General features: G+C 34.8%; 1 protein-coding gene across 1 annotated transcript in view; it reads right to left on the reverse strand.

Annotated features, from left to right (window-relative positions):
• Positions 1-328: 328 nt before the first annotated feature.
• The window catches only part of LOC145694497 (thioredoxin domain-containing protein 17-like), a 29,461-nt gene continuing 9,030 nt past the window's right edge, over positions 329-20,759 (reverse strand). The window contains exon 3 of the mRNA XM_081770801.1: positions 329-777. Coding sequence (XP_081626927.1) covers positions 627-777 — 151 coding nt within the window. The 3' untranslated portion in view covers positions 329-626. The remainder of the gene's footprint in view (positions 778-20,759) is intronic.

The raw sequence follows: 20,759 nt of genomic DNA on the forward strand, positions 1-20,759 counted from the left end.
TGGGTATAATGCCATTTCAAATTACATTTTTAAGTGTTTCATTTTCATCTGCAGTAGCAAATTTGAACCCTAATGTCCCCAAAGCTTTTGCTGATAGCTCATCAGTCTACACCACAATATGACTACAGCTACATTTGAAATTTTCTTCGAATTTTTTTATTAGATGTTAGAAGGGTTCTGAAGCATATGCAGAAGAAACTTTGATTATAACATTATCTGAAAACGTATCAAACATATGTGATTTATAATTTCTTTTTTAATTCAAAATACTATTTTTTTGAACATTTTATTTACTTACAATTTAAAAATGTCAGTGTGCAAATAACTAGACTTTGAGAATGGTGGTCGAACGGATTCATATACTAGATATAGAATATATGTTCATTATTCAGCTATTGTGTTGTAATCCAAATACCTAGTTTCCAGTTCATGTTGTAAAATTAACATATAGGCAGAATTCATGTTTTACATATAATTGTCAGAGCAATTTTCCAAGTATCATCAGTTTCTTGAAATAAAGTCAGTAAAAGTAGCTTTGCTGGACGTTCTTCAATCTCACACGAAATTTAGCAATACCTGATTTCAAATGCTTAACTTGACCTTTTAGTTTCTTATAGATTTGCTTGTTATGATGATTCGAAAAATACTCTCAAAGCTTCAGCTTGAACACATTTTTTATCCTGCAGTTTTTTAGAACTTCCCCACAAGACCAATGTAGGCAGAATCCTCAACCGGAGAACTGGATCCGTACGGAAGAAACATTCAGGGTCTTCCCACCTGGAAAGAAATATCTATATCTATATCCATATCTTGACAGGTCTCTATGTAACGTTTTCGTTACATTTAGACCGGTTGAAGATATCTATCTATCTATCTATCTATCTATCTATCTATCTATCTATATATATATATATATATATATATATATATATAGATAGATAGATAGATAGATAGATAGATAGATAATCAATTAAACTCATTGTATCCTCATGATGAAAAGTGTTTTCCCATATGTGACCACGACTTACATATAGGAAGGCAGGTTCCATAAGAATCTGTTATAGTGTTGTTGATTTGACTAGAGAAGTAGGTCTATTTAGTAAAGGCTCAAAATTCACAGCATCAGTAAAACATTATCTCTGTAAAGATTCGGATTCTCACTGTCTCGATTTAGATACGTCTAATACGTTAAGGTAAGTGTCACAATATGCATTAGATATAATGTAGGTACTTTTATATTTGAAAATAGACTCTGCAGTCTATTTTTTGAAACATTCATTTCCACTGCTGAGGTAGAGAGGAGAGAAAGAAAGAGATATAACGTCTATAATATCAATTTGACTCACTAAATAATTACAGGCGATTTACCCGCAGATAAGAGAGAGAAGCATGATATCTAAAAATTTGCAGTTTTAAAAGTGTCCTAAAAATGATTAAAATTGCCAATCTAATAATGAAATTTCAATCTCTTTTCTTAATTTTTGTATACTTATCTTATTTTAGTATTTTTAAGCATCCTAATGTCCCCATCCAGGATTACGAGTTGAAGGGAACATTTTTCCTTCAACATTTAAATCGAAAGAATTCTGTGTTTACCGATCAGTGTTCGAACGGAAAACCTTTAAATTACCAGTACAACAATCTACCGCTTAATCAGAGTTTTTAAAAGTACAAACAAGCATTACAGTAAATTAACAATGACAGTTGAGAAATAAAATATACTGAGGAACATCTCTTGAAATCATGACTATACAATCAAAAGAAAGAAAGAAAAAGGAAGGGATTAAGTAATCCTTCAGTTAAAAAAGCAGAAAATAACATATACAAACAATATACAGAAGCATTATACTCGTATATAGATAAACAAAATTGCATTAACTAGTAAAGGTTTTACAGGACGAAGATGACACAAGTTAGTCAAACAGATAAAAATATGTGAAAGCACTGAACTAAAGAATTACATAAAACCGTCGCTCTAGGGAAGTAAATGACGTAAACCTCTGGCCAAAAAGTATTAAAATAATTTTGTTCTGCTTACGTCATAAACGCAATAAAAATTCAAACATGTAGCCTCGTCAAGTAGAGGTGAGAACCGGTGCACACAGATAACAGAACATGTCATAAACCAAAGAACTGCGAAATGTTTGGTATGAAGAAAAAAGGTAAAATCAGGAAATAAAATATAAGTGGCCGAAAAAAGCGAGGTTGTTTTCGACAAACCAATCCTAATAATCGCGTAAGAGCATTACGAAGGAGCAAAAAAATACGTCCCAAATTTGAGCCTATTGAATCTGTAGAGAGTGAGAGACAATGCGTAGCAAAGAGGAAGACGAAAGGGAAGTTGCAAGAAGTGCAAATATAACATGGGTGTCGTAGACTGGCATGCAGAAAAAGGGACCATTGAATATCTCCAGGCACAAATGAGAGTGCACATAGAGAGGGAGGGCAGCTGGAGCCAAATTGAGTGAAGAGGGAGGAAGACAGGCATTCGTAGGATGACCAGAAATAACTAATCCATGTAACGGTATGGATTGGCATGAATTTTTTAAACCAACCCTCGTATTATTCCAACATCAATTCTCGGAAATGAAATGCGACTAATCAACAGTTGGAAAAGAACAATGCTTAAGAATTTGTCACCCAAAAGGTACCTCACTTATCCAGACAGCTCTGCTTCTTCCCGTCAGTCCATATAAGGTTGAGTAATTTTGCTACCCTTGAGAGAAACGCCCACGCACAAGTCCTCATGACGATGACAGAGTTTTACGTGACAATGTGAAGTCTATCAATAATCGTCGATTGTACAATTTATTGGTACAATCAGTGTTTTTGATGTGATTTCTGTTAACCTATGAACCATTCATTATATATTATTAACATTATAATAATACAAAAACTTAATGTTCTCTACGAACTATATTTTAGTTTAGTCAGTGTATCCTTGCGCTATGAACTGGCAACGGTGACGCGCGGTGAAGAAGAGAGAGCATCGATTTCTGCAGAACGACACGGACTGATTAAAAACAAGCTCTCAAGTGGAATTAATTGATTGAATTGAATAGTGCTACACCAAATTTGCATATTTAACAGTGGTGATATTGTGAAATCAATAATGTTTTTTATCGTATTACTGTAATGAATATCTTCACAGTTAAGATTAATGAAGAAACTCCTCTTTGATTCGTTGTGCATTCCAGAAATGGAATCATCGAGCTGTCATCTTCAAGTAGCAATATAAACGAAATCTCCCTTATGAACGTGTATGGATGTTCGTCGTTACGTCCGTCTATATCGTTGTTTGCGCTTACGCGTCGTGCCGAAATCTTTGGGCCAATTTCTTTTCGAGTGAAATGTTGAAAGTAATATGAAAATATTAGTATTGTTCTAAATCATATGTAGTGTAACCTACATAGTGCATATTAATACAAAATTATTCACAATTCTTGTTATCATTTCTAAAAGTGATGATAGTGCTAACCAAATGTGTTTAATACGTAATAAGTTTTCTTTTAGCGGTTCAAATGTGTACCAGATAAAGTATACACGGCATAAAGTGTTTATCAACAGGTAAGGTACTTCCAAGCAGTGAAGGACAAACATTACTTTCGTCTCCCACTATCCATCTGGCGTAAATCATGCATTGCTATCCCACTTTGTATTCTCTTACAGGCAGCGAACAGCATATTTTGGAGCTGACGCAACAGTGATGGTGGGTATACAGCTCATGCCTCTGATGTTTAACGCCCGAATCCCAGGACCGTAGGAGTGAGACTATTTGTTTACTTGCCAGTTCCTTATTGGATCTATCAGTCTTTTACAAATGAATGATGTTAAAGGAAGACTCCAAAAGAGATCCAAGGTTCGAATCCCAATATTAGTCTTAGGAACAGGTAATGAACGAACTTAGGACCGGCACTCCTGTCATAAAATGTCGCTCCGAACAGGAACAGTACTCTTATAAAATGGCGCCCGAACAGGGACAGTACTTTCATAAATGACGCCCCGACCAAAGACAGATGTTTTAGTGGGAAGAAAGCGAATTTTTGAACTTCACTGTTTTATATTCAATGCCATTTTAGTGATTTTTGTGTTGTGTTTTGTAGTATAATATTTTACAATGTCAACGCTTAGTGAAACGGAAACACTGCTTGAAGCGGTGAAACAATTATACGTAGATTTAGCTAACATTAACCAAATGCTAAAATCAAATCATAAAGAGTTGACTAAACAATTTAATAATCTAAAACTACAAGTGGTTGAATTACGCGAAAAGATTGAAAGTAATTCTCATGAGCTGTTAAATCAGCCAAACACTGCAGTACAAACGCAGGTAGGTCCTGGTTTATGCATACAAGAATGCGAAATAATTACTGAAAATGCAAATTATGAACTTAGCAATTAATGTTCTGCGAAAGAAATATATCCTTGCATTCTTTCATATGTAGTGTTATTTACATTTTTATATTTTTGTGTTCGTTTTAGAATATATAATTCATAAATCCACGTACAAAATGCTAGCGCTGAATTTAATGAATGTAAGAGCACAGATAGAGTTACAGTACGCTAACGTAATAAATGAATATAAGTATAGTACTGTTCCATTTTGTTTAGAAGAGTTTCAAAATGTTTTAGGTCTCAATGTAGAAACTCACAGTCTCAATAGAGTAACGAAACTCGCAATTTGCGAATATGTATTTAATTTTAATTGTGAATATAGGAAAAACGTAGAAAAGGAGGTTAATCTCCGTGTACGTGGTATTAGGAAATCAATTCAGTACGAAGAATTGAAAGAGAAATGTGCTCGCGGCAAAAATGTATATTTTCAGTATGTAGCAAAAAAGTTGAAACTTCAATGTGATGACGTTAATGTCAAGAATAAAGTCATTGAAATAATAGTCGAACGGCTACAGAAAAAGTATCCTAATGATGTTAGCTCTCTTAGTGATTATGATAGTACGTTCAATGGAGAGGAGAAAGAATTATTTTCAAGTAATGTTGAAAGTTCTCCTCAAACTAGTTCCAATGGTATCAAATCTATCCTCAAAAAACGTAACAAGGATGTCAGTTTACATACTATGTCAGGTAATGTGGATCAAACCGAAAGGGAAAATAAAATCTCTAAAAAGGTTAGATTTACTGATGAATTTAATGTTGACCTGTTAGCACATGTTCGCCATAGTTGTCCTTTTGAGGTTAGAACTAAAAGGTGTAAGAGGAAATTGGAAAATGTTGCCGATGATATTGATTTTTATCCAAATCTTGTTAAGAAAGGTAGGTTATCTGAAGTCCAAGAGTCGCATGTTCAAATTAATGAAAGTGAAAATGTGAGATGGAATGAAGTGTTTCAGTTATTGGATAATAACACTGTACAATTACAAAGCATTACAACTAAGCTGGAAAGTATTTCTATTTTACAGAGTAATAATGTAATTGCTCAGGGAAATGAAGTAAGTAATGAAAATGTCAGCGTAAACGTAAACACCGTGCAGGTTGATTTTATGGAGGCTACCTCCAACAGTAGTACGAGTGTGGTTAGCGTAACCACCACTAGGGAGATAAAAAGTGATACTGTTGTAGTATTTTTAGACAAGAATAAAGTCTGCACTTGTCCCTTATGTGATAGGATGTGGGTGGATCAGCTGTTTCCCCCCTCCGGCTCAATGCTACTTGTTCGTAAAAAATGTTTGTCTGTAAGCCCTGTAATTTTTATGGTGTATACACGGCATGTTACGAATTACCCTAAAGTAAGCTGCATTAGGCAACCTTTTCAGATTGGTGAGTTGTATAATTTTTCCAGTGGTAATATATCTTTATTGTTGCTGAAAGGTACAGTATGCATATTCGTAATTGTATGTTTTAACAGAAATGAAACCATTCCATGTTCGCTTGGCATACATCGTGCAACTAGTAAATCTATGAAATTTAGATTCAGAAAAAGTAAGGAAAAGTGTATTGAACAAAGTCAGAACGTTCAGATTGATTATACACCAACCAGTACTTTGTACTCAACTCGATATGTTGTTGATAAATTTAGAAACAGAAATTTTTGTTTGGAAAGCAAAAGGTTTTTCCACCGTGCGAAAATGAAAAATAACTTGAGAATTGGCAAAAAGGTCCGTAAATTAAGTAAGGTATTACGCATACGTAGAAAGTGTAAATTCTTTGCTACGAACATTTGTAATGACACTCAAATAATGAATGTCCCGAGTGTACAAACCATTCGTAAGGTAACTGCTAGTTCTTATAGTAAGGTAACACAAAAATCTACTGCTTACCGAATGTTGCGTTCCTGTATTAACAAAAATCAAGGGATGCCGAGTATGGAAGTTAAACTTAAAATTTTTGAATGCATGAGAATTTTACTCTACGATGTTGTAATAAATCCAATACGAAAAGGAATTGGGTAAACGACATTAACCCATAGCCGGATTGCCCATTTTCCATATTTTGACATGGCAATGAAAAATAAATTTTGGTCATATCCATTGCAGAAAATTTTGTACAAAATTCTTTTTGTTGTTAGTAATTATTTTTCATACTATAAATATTTTTCAACACTGTTAGTGTTTTACAAAGTTTTGTATGTTTAAATAAAAACAATAATATTTTATTGTGTGTGTCACGTTAATGGCTGCAGCCAATAGATTCAGGAAAATTTTGAATATTAATTTTTTTGTTTCACACATTGTTTCACCTTATAATATATTGAAAATGTTGAAGGAGAGATACCATTTTTAGAATCTTGATATTTCAAAAATACCTGCTACGAAATTATTTGTAATAGTATATTTTTTCGTTAATGCTTCACCACGAAATTTTATTTTTGAATCATAGAAAATATAGTATTTCTTTTCGAAGTGCAAGAGTGAATTTGCGTAGTGAAAATTTTCAAATATAGTGAAAGGAAATAAAATTTAAATTGTGAAGATGTGGGAAATCTTTACAGAATATTCCATCACAGTGTTACAATTTTACAAAATTAAAAATGTTTTGAATCACAAATTTAAATATTTTGGTGAGAAACCATTCGGTAATAAATCTGAATGATCATATTCGAAACTAATTAGTGAAATTTCTCAATTTCTAAATAACAACTATGCGTCAATTAATAGTAATGTATATTTACGATGTGTTATATCAAGTTATTTCGTTTTAACCAATCAGTATGCCTCTGGGATTACTAATCAGCTGAGGATACTTGAATTTTGGTGTGGTAAGTTATGGTAGTTACCTGTACCCACCTTCATGGCGCGTTGTTTAGTTAAAAAAAATACAATGAGACATCTTACTATAAATGAGTACCAAGTAAGTTGTGCATATGATAATTGTTAGCAACTATTGTTGCATTCACTTTATAGTAATTTTTTCGTTGAATACGAAAACATGTCAAGTCTTAACTTGAAGACATTGAAGCAAAGGTTCCTCCAATATTATGGGTTATCCATATTATGTAATGCCCGGAGTAGGCAATTTTCTTATTACTCCCCTCTATATTATTTTTGAATTTTAACCAAACATCCTATCTTTTCACTTTGCTTCGGGGATGGAAACATATTAATAAATAATTGGGGTAGGGTCTTGTGAATTTAATGCTGGCAGTATATTTTCATATACTTTGAGCGTGACGAGCTCACATGTGCCCAGTCATTCATTTCATAGTAAATGAAATATTTTTAGTGTTATATTTACACATGTGCTTTTAATATGTAATCTTAATAAAAATGAATCAATTGTGTGTATTATATCATATGTTTTAGTTGTGTTGAATTATTTTGAATATTCTTGATAAATATTTCGTGTTAGCATGTCAATGAACATACATTTTTGTATTTTATGAATAATATTGGTGTTTCAAATACAATAAATTTTCTACACATATAGTAGTAAGGAATATTTTATCTTTATGGAAAGTAAAATCATGATAAGTTGAACTATTTAGTGATATATACTATTCTTGAGTGATAGTATGTGTTTTATCTTAGAATTAAGAAGCATTATTGCAAACTATTAAATCAAGTTTACTATTTCAAATTTATTGATATACATTTAGTTTGTATTGTTGTGCATTGTTAAGCATGGCATTGAATACAATACCTTACCAATATGCTTTATTGAATATATTATTGCATTGAATATATTAATATGTTTGTGTAATTTAGTTTGAATTTTGAAAAACATTATGAAGTATAATGTTAAATAGTATTTTGAATTACAAATAACTATTGATTTATATTCAAATATTGAAATTATCTTGTGTTTACATTTCAAGGAATAATTGAAATAAATGAAAGATAAACAAATAATAAAAATGAAAGGACTCAAAAGACATTTACGAAATGGCCCTCGTGTTATCGTAAATGGCCCTCGCGTTCGTTATTCTTCGAATTTCGCGATTATGTGCGTTCGAGTGAAGCTACAAACTGTTATTCTTCAGTGAGAATGAACTCAAAATGACATTAACCCTTTATGGACTAATGGAGTGCTGTGATTGCTGTAGTGTGGCAGTGGGATTATGAAGACTTGGATTCCAGGGTTCTTGCCCACTTCTGTGATACCTTCAGTGGACAGTCCGTTCGCCGCCAGTTGTAACGGTATGGATTGGCATGAATTTTTTAAACCAACCCTCGTATTATTCCAACATCAATTCTCGGAAATGAAATGCGACTAATCAACAGTTGGAAAAGAACAATGCTTAAGAATTTGTCACCCAAAAGGTACCTCACTTATCCAGACAGCTCTGCTTCTTCCCGTCAGTCCATATAAGGTTGAGTAATTTTGCTACCCTTGAGAGAAACGCCCACGCACAAGTCCTCATGACGATGACAGAGTTTTACGTGACAATGTGAAGTCTATCAATAATCGTCGATTGTACAATTTATTGGTACAATCAGTGTTTTTGATGTGATTTCTGTTAACCTATGAACCATTCATTATATATTATTAACATTATAATAATACAAAAACTTAATGTTCTCTACGAACTATATTTTAGTTTAGTCAGTGTATCCTTGCGCTATGAACTGGCAACGGTGACGCGCGGTGAAGAAGAGAGAGCATCGATTTCTGCAGAACGACACGGACTGATTAAAAGCAAGCTCTCAAGTGGAATTAATTGATTGAATTGAATAGTGCTACACCAAATTTGCATATTTAACAGTGGTGATATTGTGAAATCAATAATGTTTTTTATCGTATTACTGTAATGAATATCTTCACAGTTAAGATTAATGAAGAAACTCCTCTTTGATTCGTTGTGCATTCCAGAAATGGAATCATCGAGCTGTCATCTTCAAGTAGCAATATAAACGAAATCTCCCTTATGAACGTGTATGGATGTTCGTCGTTACGTCCGTCTATATCGTTGTTTGCGCTTACGCGTCGTGCCGAAATCTTTGGGCCAATTTCTTTTCGAGTGAAATGTTGAAAGTAATATGAAAATATTAGTATTGTTCTAAATCATATGTAGTGTAACCTACATAGTGCATATTAATACAAAATTATTCACAATTCTTGTTATCATTTCTAAAAGTGATGATAGTGCTAACCAAATGTGTTTAATACGTAATAAGTTTTCTTTTAGCGGTTCAAATGTGTACCAGATAAAGTATACACGGCATAAAGTGTTTATCAACAGGTAAGGTACTTCCAAGCAGTGAAGGACAAACATTACTTTCGTCTCCCACTATCCATCTGGCGTAAATCATGCATTGCTATCCCACTTTGTATTCTCTTACAGGCAGCGAACAGCATATTTTGGAGCTGACGCAACAGTGATGGTGGGTATACAGCTCATGCCTCTGATGTTTAACGCCCGAATCCCAGGACCGTAGGAGTGAGACTATTTGTTTACTTGCCAGTTCCTTATTGGATCTATCAGTCTTTTACAAATGAATGATGTTAAAGGAAGACTCCAAAAGAGATCCAAGGTTCGAATCCCAATATTAGTCTTAGGAACAGGTAATGAACGAACTTAGGACCGGCACTCCTGTCATAAAATGTCGCTCCGAACAGGAACAGTACTCTTATAAAATGGCGCCCGAACAGGGACAGTACTTTCATAAATGACGCCCCGACCAAAGACAGATGTTTTAGTGGGAAGAAAGCGAATTTTTGAACTTCACTGTTTTATATTCAATGCCATTTTAGTGATTTTTGTGTTGTGTTTTGTAGTATAATATTTTACAATGTCAACGCTTAGTGAAACGGAAACACTGCTTGAAGCGGTGAAACAATTATACGTAGATTTAGCTAACATTAACCAAATGCTAAAATCAAATCATAAAGAGTTGACTAAACAATTTAATAATCTAAAACTACAAGTGGTTGAATTACGCGAAAAGATTGAAAGTAATTCTCATGAGCTGTTAAATCAGCCAAACACTGCAGTACAAACGCAGGTAGGTCCTGGTTTATGCATACAAGAATGCGAAATAATTACTGAAAATGCAAATTATGAACTTAGCAATTAATGTTCTGCGAAAGAAATATATCCTTGCATTCTTTCATATGTAGTGTTATTTACATTTTTATATTTTTGTGTTCGTTTTAGAATATATAATTCATAAATCCACGTACAAAATGCTAGCGCTGAATTTAATGAATGTAAGAGCACAGATAGAGTTACAGTACGCTAACGTAATAAATGAATATAAGTATAGTACTGTTCCATTTTGTTTAGAAGAGTTTCAAAATGTTTTAGGTCTCAATGTAGAAACTCACAGTCTCAATAGAGTAACGAAACTCGCAATTTGCGAATATGTATTTAATTTTAATTGTGAATATAGGAAAAACGTAGAAAAGGAGGTTAATCTCCGTGTACGTGGTATTAGGAAATCAATTCAGTACGAAGAATTGAAAGAGAAATGTGCTCGCGGCAAAAATGTATATTTTCAGTATGTAGCAAAAAAGTTGAAACTTCAATGTGATGACGTTAATGTCAAGAATAAAGTCATTGAAATAATAGTCGAACGGCTACAGAAAAAGTATCCTAATGATGTTAGCTCTCTTAGTGATTATGATAGTACGTTCAATGGAGAGGAGAAAGAATTATTTTCAAGTAATGTTGAAAGTTCTCCTCAAACTAGTTCCAATGGTATCAAATCTATCCTCAAAAAACGTAACAAGGATGTCAGTTTACATACTATGTCAGGTAATGTGGATCAAACCGAAAGGGAAAATAAAATCTCTAAAAAGGTTAGATTTACTGATGAATTTAATGTTGACCTGTTAGCACATGTTCGCCATAGTTGTCCTTTTGAGGTTAGAACTAAAAGGTGTAAGAGGAAATTGGAAAATGTTGCCGATGATATTGATTTTTATCCAAATCTTGTTAAGAAAGGTAGGTTATCTGAAGTCCAAGAGTCGCATGTTCAAATTAATGAAAGTGAAAATGTGAGATGGAATGAAGTGTTTCAGTTATTGGATAATAACACTGTACAATTACAAAGCATTACAACTAAGCTGGAAAGTATTTCTATTTTACAGAGTAATAATGTAATTGCTCAGGGAAATGAAGTAAGTAATGAAAATGTCAGCGTAAACGTAAACACCGTGCAGGTTGATTTTATGGAGGCTACCTCCAACAGTAGTACGAGTGTGGTTAGCGTAACCACCACTAGGGAGATAAAAAGTGATACTGTTGTAGTATTTTTAGACAAGAATAAAGTCTGCACTTGTCCCTTATGTGATAGGATGTGGGTGGATCAGCTGTTTCCCCCCTCCGGCTCAATGCTACTTGTTCGTAAAAAATGTTTGTCTGTAAGCCCTGTAATTTTTATGGTGTATACACGGCATGTTACGAATTACCCTAAAGTAAGCTGCATTAGGCAACCTTTTCAGATTGGTGAGTTGTATAATTTTTCCAGTGGTAATATATCTTTATTGTTGCTGAAAGGTACAGTATGCATATTCGTAATTGTATGTTTTAACAGAAATGAAACCATTCCATGTTCGCTTGGCATACATCGTGCAACTAGTAAATCTATGAAATTTAGATTCAGAAAAAGTAAGGAAAAGTGTATTGAACAAAGTCAGAACGTTCAGATTGATTATACACCAACCAGTACTTTGTACTCAACTCGATATGTTGTTGATAAATTTAGAAACAGAAATTTTTGTTTGGAAAGCAAAAGGTTTTTCCACCGTGCGAAAATGAAAAATAACTTGAGAATTGGCAAAAAGGTCCGTAAATTAAGTAAGGTATTACGCATACGTAGAAAGTGTAAATTCTTTGCTACGAACATTTGTAATGACACTCAAATAATGAATGTCCCGAGTGTACAAACCATTCGTAAGGTAACTGCTAGTTCTTATAGTAAGGTAACACAAAAATCTACTGCTTACCGAATGTTGCGTTCCTGTATTAACAAAAATCAAGGGATGCCGAGTATGGAAGTTAAACTTAAAATTTTTGAATGCATGAGAATTTTACTCTACGATGTTGTAATAAATCCAATACGAAAAGGAATTGGGTAAACGACATTAACCCATAGCCGGATTGCCCATTTTCCATATTTTGACATGGCAATGAAAAATAAATTTTGGTCATATCCATTGCAGAAAATTTTGTACAAAATTCTTTTTGTTGTTAGTAATTATTTTTCATACTATAAATATTTTTCAACACTGTTAGTGTTTTACAAAGTTTTGTATGTTTAAATAAAAACAATAATATTTTATTGTGTGTGTCACGTTAATGGCTGCAGCCAATAGATTCAGGAAAATTTTGAATATTAATTTTTTTGTTTCACACATTGTTTCACCTTATAATATATTGAAAATGTTGAAGGAGAGATACCATTTTTAGAATCTTGATATTTCAAAAATACCTGCTACGAAATTATTTGTAATAGTATATTTTTTCGTTAATGCTTCACCACGAAATTTTATTTTTGAATCATAGAAAATATAGTATTTCTTTTCGAAGTGCAAGAGTGAATTTGCGTAGTGAAAATTTTCAAATATAGTGAAAGGAAATAAAATTTAAATTGTGAAGATGTGGGAAATCTTTACAGAATATTCCATCACAGTGTTACAATTTTACAAAATTAAAAATGTTTTGAATCACAAATTTAAATATTTTGGTGAGAAACCATTCGGTAATAAATCTGAATGATCATATTCGAAACTAATTAGTGAAATTTCTCAATTTCTAAATAACAACTATGCGTCAATTAATAGTAATGTATATTTACGATGTGTTATATCAAGTTATTTCGTTTTAACCAATCAGTATGCCTCTGGGATTACTAATCAGCTGAGGATACTTGAATTTTGGTGTGGTAAGTTATGGTAGTTACCTGTACCCACCTTCATGGCGCGTTGTTTAGTTAAAAAAAATACAATGAGACATCTTACTATAAATGAGTACCAAGTAAGTTGTGCATATGATAATTGTTAGCAACTATTGTTGCATTCACTTTATAGTAATTTTTTCGTTGAATACGAAAACATGTCAAGTCTTAACTTGAAGACATTGAAGCAAAGGTTCCTCCAATATTATGGGTTATCCATATTATGTAATGCCCGGAGTAGGCAATTTTCTTATTACTCCCCTCTATATTATTTTTGAATTTTAACCAAACATCCTATCTTTTCACTTTGCTTCGGGGATGGAAACATATTAATAAATAATTGGGGTAGGGTCTTGTGAATTTAATGCTGGCAGTATATTTTCATATACTTTGAGCGTGACGAGCTCACATGTGCCCAGTCATTCATTTCATAGTAAATGAAATATTTTTAGTGTTATATTTACACATGTGCTTTTAATATGTAATCTTAATAAAAATGAATCAATTGTGTGTATTATATCATATGTTTTAGTTGTGTTGAATTATTTTGAATATTCTTGATAAATATTTCGTGTTAGCATGTCAATGAACATACATTTTTGTATTTTATGAATAATATTGGTGTTTCAAATACAATAAATTTTCTACACATATAGTAGTAAGGAATATTTTATCTTTATGGAAAGTAAAATCATGATAAGTTGAACTATTTAGTGATATATACTATTCTTGAGTGATAGTATGTGTTTTATCTTAGAATTAAGAAGCATTATTGCAAACTATTAAATCAAGTTTACTATTTCAAATTTATTGATATACATTTAGTTTGTATTGTTGTGCATTGTTAAGCATGGCATTGAATACAATACCTTACCAATATGCTTTATTGAATATATTATTGCATTGAATATATTAATATGTTTGTGTAATTTAGTTTGAATTTTGAAAAACATTATGAAGTATAATGTTAAATAGTATTTTGAATTACAAATAACTATTGATTTATATTCAAATATTGAAATTATCTTGTGTTTACATTTCAAGGAATAATTGAAATAAATGAAAGATAAACAAATAATAAAAATGAAAGGACTCAAAAGACATTTACGAAATGGCCCTCGTGTTATCGTAAATGGCCCTCGCGTTCGTTATTCTTCGAATTTCGCGATTATGTGCGTTCGAGTGAAGCTACAAACTGTTATTCTTCAGTGAGAATGAACTCAAAATGACATTAACCCTTTATGGACTAATGGAGTGCTGTGATTGCTGTAGTGTGGCAGTGGGATTATGAAGACTTGGATTCCAGGGTTCTTGCCCACTTCTGTGATACCTTCAGTGGACAGTCCGTTCGCCGCCAGTTGTAACGGTATGGATTGGCATGAATTTTTTAAACCAACCCTCGTATTATTCCAACATCAATTCTCGGAAATGAAATGCGACTAATCAACAGTTGGAAAAGAACAATGCTTAAGAATTTGTCACCCAAAAGGTACCTCACTTATCCAGACAGCTCTGCTTCTTCCCGTCAGTCCATATAAGGTTGAGTAATTTTGCTACCCTTGAGAGAAACGCCCACGCACAAGTCCTCATGACGATGACAGAGTTTTACGTGACAATGTGAAGTCTATCAATAATCGTCGATTGTACAATTTATTGGTACAATCAGTGTTTTTGATGTGATTTCTGTTAACCTATGAACCATTCATTATATATTATTAACATTATAATAATACAAAAACTTAATGTTCTCTACGAACTATATTTTAGTTTAGTCAGTGTATCCTTGCGCTATGAACTGGCAACGGTGACGCGCGGTGAAGAAGAGAGAGCATCGATTTCTGCAGAACGACACGGACTGATTAAAAACAAGCTCTCAAGTGGAATTAATTGATTGAATTGAATAGTGCTACACCAAATTTGCATATTTAACAGTGGTGATATTGTGAAATCAATAATGTTTTTTATCGTATTACTGTAATGAATATCTTCACAGTTAAGATTAATGAAGAAACTCCTCTTTGATTCGTTGTGCATTCCAGAAATGGAATCATCGAGCTGTCATCTTCAAGTAGCAATATAAACGAAATCTCCCTTATGAACGTGTATGGATGTTCGTCGTTACGTCCGTCTATATCGTTGTTTGCGCTTACGCGTCGTGCCGAAATCTTTGGGCCAATTTCTTTTCGAGTGAAATGTTGAAAGTAATATGAAAATATTAGTATTGTTCTAAATCATATGTAGTGTAACCTACATAGTGCATATTAATACAAAATTATTCACAATTCTTGTTATCATTTCTAAAAGTGATGATAGTGCTAACCAAATGTGTTTAATACGTAATAAGTTTTCTTTTAGCGGTTCAAATGTGTACCAGATAAAGTATACACGGCATAAAGTGTTTATCAACAGGTAAGGTACTTCCAAGCAGTGAAGGACAAACATTACTTTCGTCTCCCACTATCCATCTGGCGTAAATCATGCATTGCTATCCCACTTTGTATTCTCTTACAGGCAGCGAACAGCATATTTTGGAGCTGACGCAACAGTGATGGTGGGTATACAGCTCATGCCTCTGATGTTTAACGCCCGAATCCCAGGACCGTAGGAGTGAGACTATTTGTTTACTTGCCAGTTCCTTATTGGATCTATCAGTCTTTTACAAATGAATGATGTTAAAGGAAGACTCCAAAAGAGATCCAAGGTTCGAATCCCAATATTAGTCTTAGGAACAGGTAATGAACGAACTTAGGACCGGCACTCCTGTCATAAAATGTCGCTCCGAACAGGAACAGTACTCTTATATCCATTGCCGGGTAAAAGAAATAACAGAAGGATAAAATCCAAGCATATAAAGAGCTTGACATTTTACCCGGATATGTACTATGCCAAGTTCACCATAAAGCCGTGGAAAATGAACATCCACACACTTAAGATGAAGAAAAATCAAAGTCATATAAGCTACAGAAAAATCAAAGTCATATAGAACACAGAAAAACAGATTCGATCTTTCAAGGCATGATTTTGGATAGCGGTAGTTATAAGCGTAATATTTTCAATGCAACCTAAACGTTATGGAATTGAATGCGATGAAGTAGATGCATAATATGGAAAAGTTATAGAATCACCGTTATCTGTTGAAGAGGGATCCAGATATCTCATGTAAAAAGACCCAGTAGAAGTAAATGTTATCCTTAAAATATTGGGACAAGTGACATGTGGAATATCTCCAAATGCGTCAGTGGGAGCTAAAAGGAAACCATTGAAAGGCAAAATACATGTTTTATGAATATTATAACGTAATCTCGAGCATGAGGCAAATTAAGTAAGGAGTTGTAACACCTGTATCATAAGCGCGGGTTCGACTCCCGTTGACTCCCATTATGTGTATACTCGAAAACATTTAAATTTGGGAACTTAGAAACTTTTGAGAGGGATATTAGGGTGATATCGAAAATTATGCCATACACCGAATTAAAGGCTCTAAAGCTCTAAGAACTGTCGAAGACCGCGTGCAAGAGAAATGGTTGCAGAAAGATTACAATTAACCCGCAACTGAAAAGTAACAGACATGTATATTATCATGTTCATTTGGACATGAGGAATAAAAAAAAAAAAAAAAAAAAAAAAACTATACTCACGTGAATTTTGAGATGTTTCATCTATGAACATATCTTTGAAACTAATCCAAGAGCAAAGACAAGAAACTAATCCAAAAACAAAAACAAATCCTATAACCTTGTTGCAAAAATAATAACACATAAATAAAATTTCCAGTAACAATCAAAAATATGTTATATAAACAATTTCAAGGTGATTATTTAAAAAAAGGAAAACATATTTTCCTCTATATCAGAAACAAATGGAAAACAAGTACTTTCCTTAAAAAAAAAAAAAAATAATAATCTCCATAACAATATAAAAACTATCATTTCAAACGATAAATCATTAATTCAATCAACGTTCATCAATAGTGCAGTATTCAATCCTCCTCGTTTTACCTGTGGTGCATGGGGTCTCTGGTTCGATCCCAGCTCGCACCAAGTGAACTTTGTGGTGAACAAACACTGCGTGCGTGGGTTTCCTCGGAGATTTCCCGGTTCCTCCCACTTTCTTCATTCCATCGTTTCATTCATTTCTCATCATCACTGTCTCCTTTAGCCTAGCAGGCATAATCGTGGGACATAAAACTGATAAAGATTTTATTTTCGGTTTTCGGTGACATTATTGTATTAATAAGTAAACACCCATTCAATTACCAACCCTGCCATCCCTTGCTATTCCAACAGTGTCTCAAGCTCGACTGCCAAGAAGAAGAAAAATAAACAATATAACTGTTCAATAAAATTTCCATTATAATAACAGGTGTTACTTCACCAATACTTTAGGCAAATGAAATTGTTTTAAATTACAGGCAAATGAAATTAAATGTTACAGGGTTTGTATGATAAGTAATGAGACCAGGTCTGGAAACATTGTTTTATTGATCTGATCTGTACAGGGACTTAAAAGCTTTCGAAGTACTCTCCTCTTGCGTCGATGCACTTCTGCAATCGATGTTTCCACGCTGCAAACGCCCCCTGGAAGTCAGCAGCCGGCATGTCCTTTAGAAATGTGGTCACGGCTGCTTGGATGGCTGTGACGTCTGCAAAACGGGTTCCTTTCAAGCGTGGCTTCAGCTTCGGGAAGAGGAAGAAGTCGGCCGGGCTCACATCTGGGCTGTAGGGTGGTTGTGGAAGGACTTCCACCCCAATCCGGGTCAAAAAGGAGGTCACTAAGAAGGCGGTGTGGGCAGGGGCATTGTCGTGATGCAACTTCCACCGGCTAGCGATCGCCGGTCTTTTCCGCTTGACGCTCCTGTGCAGTCTCTCAAGGACTTGTTTGTAGAAGGCGGCGTTGACGGCTTGTCCTTGGGGTACAAACTCCTTGTGGACCACCCCCACATTGTCAAAAAAAACAATCAACATTGTTTTCACCTTTGACTTCGACATTCTGGCCTTCTTGGGGCGCGGGGACGCAGGAGTGTGCCACTCCGCGCTTTGACGTTTCGTTTCAGGGTCGTACTGGAACACCCACGACTCGTCACCTGTTATGACGTCATCTTCAAAGTTAGGGTCACTGTTCATGAGGTTCAACAGTTCCTGACAACAATCAACACGTCGTTGCTTTTGTTCGTCAGTCAACACTCGCGGCACCAGTTTCGCACAGATTTTTCTCATTCCCAATTGTTCCGTCACAATCTTGTGCACTGTTGTGTGGTTCATATCGAGTTCATCAGCAATCAATCTCAACGATAATCGACGGTCTGAGTTCAGGAGATCCCTCACTTTTGCCACAGTTTCGTCCGTAGTCACTGTTGTCGGGCGTCCAGCCCTCTCCAGATCCTCAACGCTTTCCCGGCCGTTCCGGAACGCACTGTGCCAACGAAACACCTGGGCTTTGGATAGGGCTTCCTCTTTGTAGGCCTCCGTGATGAGAGAAAGCGTCTGAGTAGCCGTTTTCCCCAGGCGAACGCAAAATTTGATCGCATAACGCTGTTCGATGGAACCCTCCATGTTTGTTGATTTTCCGCCGTGACAAGAATGTTCACAAGGGCTTTGTCCAAGGCTTGTCCGCGCTCCACTAAGGCTCGGAGCCAACTGACGCGCGGTGCGTTGCTTTGCTCGGACCCCCCCCTACATCCTCCATCACCGACAAACCCGCTCCAGCGACACGCGCGCCGCGGCGCGGCGAGTCTCATTACTTATCATACAGACCTTGTATTATGAAGATTGTAATTTATTATTTAGTCATATTTAGATATACTCTATACTTCCGTGTGCGGAGGCTGATGCTGGAAGACGGAACATGAACATTCACCTTTACTTGAGAGTGGTGAGGGGAAAAACTTCTTTTTCCTATCAGGTTACGTGAAACAGATTATAGTAATATTGTTTAAAAATCTTCCAGATATTGTGTGTAATAGTACCAACGCCCAAAGAAAGATGACTAGAACGGCGTTGTCGTAAAAGCTTGAAACCTGAAAAATCGAGGTGGCTTCTTGCGGTAAGTGATAAGAAAGAACTTCGGAGATATAGGAGCGGAACATATAATTACTTTGAAGGTTCTATGTCATTGTTTATGCTGTTAAATACTCAGTATGTTTTGCAACGAGAGAACATTGTTCCATAACTCCACCGAAACTGAATAAAAATTCATACAGAGAAGTGTCCTCACGCCGGGCCACCTGACATCTCCGTTGATAGACACTACGTATCTTGGCCTTTAAAAAGACATTCCACCACAATCAGTGGCGTAGCACACTTTTGCGCCCCCCCCCGCAAAGTATAGAGAAGGAGCCCTAGTTGTAAAGCCGACAGAAGTTCTACTTCTTTAAATCTTTATTCATCGCAAGACTTCGGGGCCCCCCTATACCTCGGGGCCCCCCGCACTGCGGGGGTAGCTGCTACGCCACTGACCACAATACTTCAAAGTAGTATTATGCGAAACCAAGCTGTTCACTTTTACTCACAAGTAAACCTTACGTTTGGGTGAATCGAGTTGCTGACTGAGACAAATATCAGAAAGTAATACTAAATGTGGTCAGTATTTCAGTGAAGTTGTAGGTGCGAAGCTCCAGGGGTTTAGGAGATACAGCTACCAGAACATCACATAAAAGTACAGAATAGTCTTCATACAGTTGGAGGTATAAGCTCTGTAAGACCTCTTGTAACGACAAAAGATGAATAAAAAATATATGGATACATATTAAGACTAGAGGGAAGTCATATAGTAAGTATATACCTGACGGCGACCATCTTGAAATCCGCCATTTTGAATTAAGGTTAAGTTTTTAAAATAGGAATAGGGTCATGTGATACATGATTTAAGGCGCAAATTTAACCAGAAGAACAATGGTGACGTTAATTTTGATTTAGGCGCAATTGGTAAAAAGTTACAGAGAAATTAAATATTGTTGCAGCATATGTATTAGTCCTTTACCCCACCTTGTAAATTTTGTGTTAATGATAATAATTAAATAAAATGCAGGTGGATAAATATTAGGTGTATGGTAAGAGTTGCCTTGATGGCGGCCATGTTCAAATCCGCCATTTTGAATCAGACAAAAGTTTTAAACAAAACGCATAACAGTGACACCTTATTATTATTTTTTTACCGTAAATTTTACCATAAATCCAACGGTATAACCATTTTTGCTTTATCATTAACCAGCACAAAATTAAATGGGAATAGAGTAATGCAATTCATGACTTCGGGCTAGAAGTTAATCAAAAATACAATGGTGGCGTTACAATGTTAGTTGTTTGATGCTGTACTTGCACGCCATTTCGTTGTTTTTCTTGTATCCTGTTCACATCTACTTCTCGCTCGCTATTTAAAACTTGTCTGATTCAAAATGGTGGATTTGAACATGGCCGCCACCAAGGCAACTCTTACCATACACCTAATATTTATCCACCTGCATTTTAT

Source organism: Thermobia domestica, chromosome 9 (genome assembly GCF_964235325.1).
Source record: "Thermobia domestica chromosome 9, izTheDome1.hap1.1, whole genome shotgun sequence".
Taxonomy (NCBI): domain Eukaryota; kingdom Metazoa; phylum Arthropoda; class Insecta; order Zygentoma; family Lepismatidae; genus Thermobia; species Thermobia domestica.